At 51.4% G+C, this 3,063-nt stretch overlaps 1 protein-coding gene across 1 annotated transcript in view; it reads right to left on the bottom strand.

Moving 5' to 3' along the window:
• NUDC (nudC nuclear distribution protein) overlaps window positions 1-2,234 on the bottom strand; it is a gene marked incomplete at its 5' end in the record, with an annotated part of 7,687 nt that extends 5,453 nt beyond the window's left edge. Inside the window, one exon of the mRNA XM_009073204.1 lies at window positions 2,157-2,234. Coding sequence (XP_009071452.1) covers window positions 2,157-2,234 — 78 coding nt within the window. The remainder of the gene's footprint in view (window positions 1-2,156) is intronic.
• Between the last annotated feature and the right edge of the window lie 829 nt (window positions 2,235-3,063).

Raw genomic sequence — 3,063 nt, 5'->3', positions numbered from 1 at the left:
AGGAAAGCTGAGTACATAGGCAGAGAGCCAGAGAATTGCCCCACGGTCGATAAAGGCAGTGGTGCTGTGCAGAGCAGCACGTATGTGAGCTGGTCTGCCCCAGAAAATCATGGAGAGATCCTCAAAAAGGAATTAAGAGGAGGAAAAAAATGTTTATCTATATCCCAGGAACTTCCTGGGGGGATCCAGCACCTTTCCCAAGCACCTCACAGTATCCAGGCCTTGCAATGTGTAACCAAGCACCAACTATTTCTGCTTGGCTTTAAAAAGGAAAGCAAGATTTATTTACACAGCACAAAGCCAGTGTCTCCTGGGATACAGAATCCAAGATGTGCATGTCCCAGCCTCTGTTCCCAGCCCCAGGATGATCCATGGGGAGGGAACTGTTTACACTGCCTGAGCTGGTTGGTGTGCACACACTGTGCCTGGCTCCGTGCAGTGCCTACACCCTCTCACTCCACACCACAACAGCAGCTGAAACAGCCCCAGAAAGAGACTTTCCCACCCTCTCCTCTTTCTCTGTCATGCCAAAGGCTGAGCAGGGCTGGGGAAGCAGCTTCTCCCAGTTTTTGAGTGGTTTCTATGGAGTCAAGAGATTGCTCTAAGCACTTTTTCAAGAGGCCATAAAGCATTTCAACAGATCTCACCCAGGGACATGAAGACTTTTCTTTCACAGGCACAGATTTGCTCAGGACAGCAGCCAGGACCTCCCAAAGCACCAGCCAGTGCTCACTTCTGCACTGCCATTCAGAGTTTCACTCCCTGGGAGCACACAGCCTCCAGGAATTTAGGGAGATTTGCTCTCTTGTCTAAGAAAAGTGACAGTAGGATTCATCTTTCTTAATTTCACAGCATCCCACACTGGTTTGGGTTGGAAGGACGTTAAACTCATCTCATTCCACCCCCTGACATGGGCAGGGACACCTTCCACCAGCCCAGGTTGCTCCAAGCCCCATCCAAACTGGCCTTGAACACTTCCAGGGATGGAGCATCCTCTTTCCCACCCCTTACCTGCCTTAGCTTTGCCTAACCCTAACTGTGGGTTAGGGTTACACTCTGTGTAAGCAATTAACAGCTGCCCTAACACATCCATCTGGTGGAGTTCCAGTGGTCCAGGAAGGGAAGCAGCTGCTATACTGCTAAGTACAGGAAGGAAATGCTCAGGGAGTCTGGTCAGTTCATGTTTGGATGCTCTGGTTAATTCCTTACAGTGAAACTACTTAGTTTTGCAGCTTTGGAGCTGGGTGAGGGTTACCTGCAGCACAGGTGATACTCAGGCTACCCCAAGACTCCTCAGCACACTCACTCCATTCAGGCACTACAGCCCCAAACCAAAGGTGCAGTTGGATGTGCAGAGATGTGGACTTTGTGCCTTTTCTGAGATGAACAAACAAGGTAACCTGGGGTTATCAGTGTCATGGTGTGTGTCACCGTTAAGTCAGTGTGTCTGATAGATTTGCTTTCCAAACAAGCCTTTGGCCAGAACCTGGCAAAAAAACCCTGCACTGTTGGTACCATCCAAGCAGGCAATCATGTGTGTCTCACCTGAGAGGGGCAGCTTGTTATTACCCTCCTCTCCTCAGAGAGGAGCAGCTCCTTGTTACCTTCCTCCCTTCATAAAAGAAACAGCTCATGGTTACCTCCCTCACCTCAGAGAGAAGGAGCTCTTGTTACCATCCCACAGAGAGGAGCAGCTCATAGTTACCTTCATCCCCTCAGAGAGGAGCAGCTCTTGTTTCCTCTCCTCCTCAGAGAGAAGCAGCTCATGGTTACCCTCCTCCTCTGAGAGGAGAAGCTCTTTGTCACCATCCTCAGAGAGGAGCAGCTCTTGTTATCTTTCTCTTCTCAGAGAGGAGCAGCTCCTTATTACCATCCTCCCCTCAAAGAGGAGAAGCTCCTTGTTACCTTCCTCTCCTCAGAGAGAAGTAGCTCTTGTTACCATCCCTCAGAGAGCAGCAGCTCATAGTTACCTTCCTCCCCTTAGAGAGAAGCTCTGTTACCTTCCTTCAGGGATGGATTTCATCAACACCACGAGCTGCTGGTACCCAACTGCACCCAAACACTGGGAGCTGTCCAGGCAGGGAAGTCTCAGCATGGCACAGGCACAGGTGGGATGTAAGTGAAAAGAGTTAAAGGCTTGAAGATGTATAGTTTACCTTCTCTGCCACTCCATCTTCTCCCCCAGTGAAGAAATCTGTCTTCCGCCGCAGGAAGCTGAAGAAAGTGTTCACAAGCTGATGGAACAGGGAAGGAGTGGAGAGAAAAGGAGCAGTGAGACCAGAGCACTTCAAGGCACCTTGTTTCCCTGCAGCAGCCTTTATCCTTTGTCCTCCCTGTCTGCAGCTGTGACAGGATCATTCTGGAATCAGCTCCATGGCTGTTTCCTGAAGGAAACATTCAGCTGTGGAGTTCCAGCTCCTGGATTCCCAGTTTCCAGCTCCTGGATCCCCAGCTTGAAGAGGCATCTGTGTGGTTTGCAAGAAAGGGCAGCAGCGTATCCTCAGGTCCTACTCCCATACTCCAAGCTGTTAGCCAGTGGGCATTATCTTGTTAATCTGGGCAGGGATGTGTGTGTCATACTTTGGTTCTTTGCACAGCCAATAGTGTGCAAACTCCTTATTTTTCCAACATCTGCCTGCCAGGAATCACTGCTGAGTTACCAACCAGCACCCCCAAACTCTGTGGGAACCCTCACTTAACTTGGCTGATCTTTACTTCCCGGGAACCCTGTCCTGTGGGTGCTTCAATCAGAGGTTTCACTGCACCACAAGGAGCTGTTATAGGACTATTTGCGAGTGGGATGTTCCCACCCTGCAGCACCCAGATCTGGGAGCCTCCAGGAGGAGGGAGCACAGTGGGATCTGGACCAGCAGAGCACTGACCACGAGGAGGGAGCCACGATCGCCTGCAGGATCAGGTCTCAGAGCGCTGATGGCTGTGCAGGGACACTGGGGCTGAGCGCTCCATCCTGCCCAGTGCTGCTCTGCTTCACTGCGACCCAACACAGGCACTGCTCGCACACCCCAAAACCTCCGGGGAGCTCGGGGAAGCGCGGAGGTGGCT

This window comes from Acanthisitta chloris, unplaced genomic scaffold (assembly GCF_000695815.1).
Source record: "Acanthisitta chloris isolate BGI_N310 unplaced genomic scaffold, ASM69581v1 scaffold21710, whole genome shotgun sequence".
In the NCBI taxonomy this organism is placed as follows: Eukaryota; Metazoa; Chordata; class Aves; order Passeriformes; family Acanthisittidae; genus Acanthisitta; species Acanthisitta chloris.
This window is presented reverse-complemented; position numbering and strand designations above follow the sequence as displayed.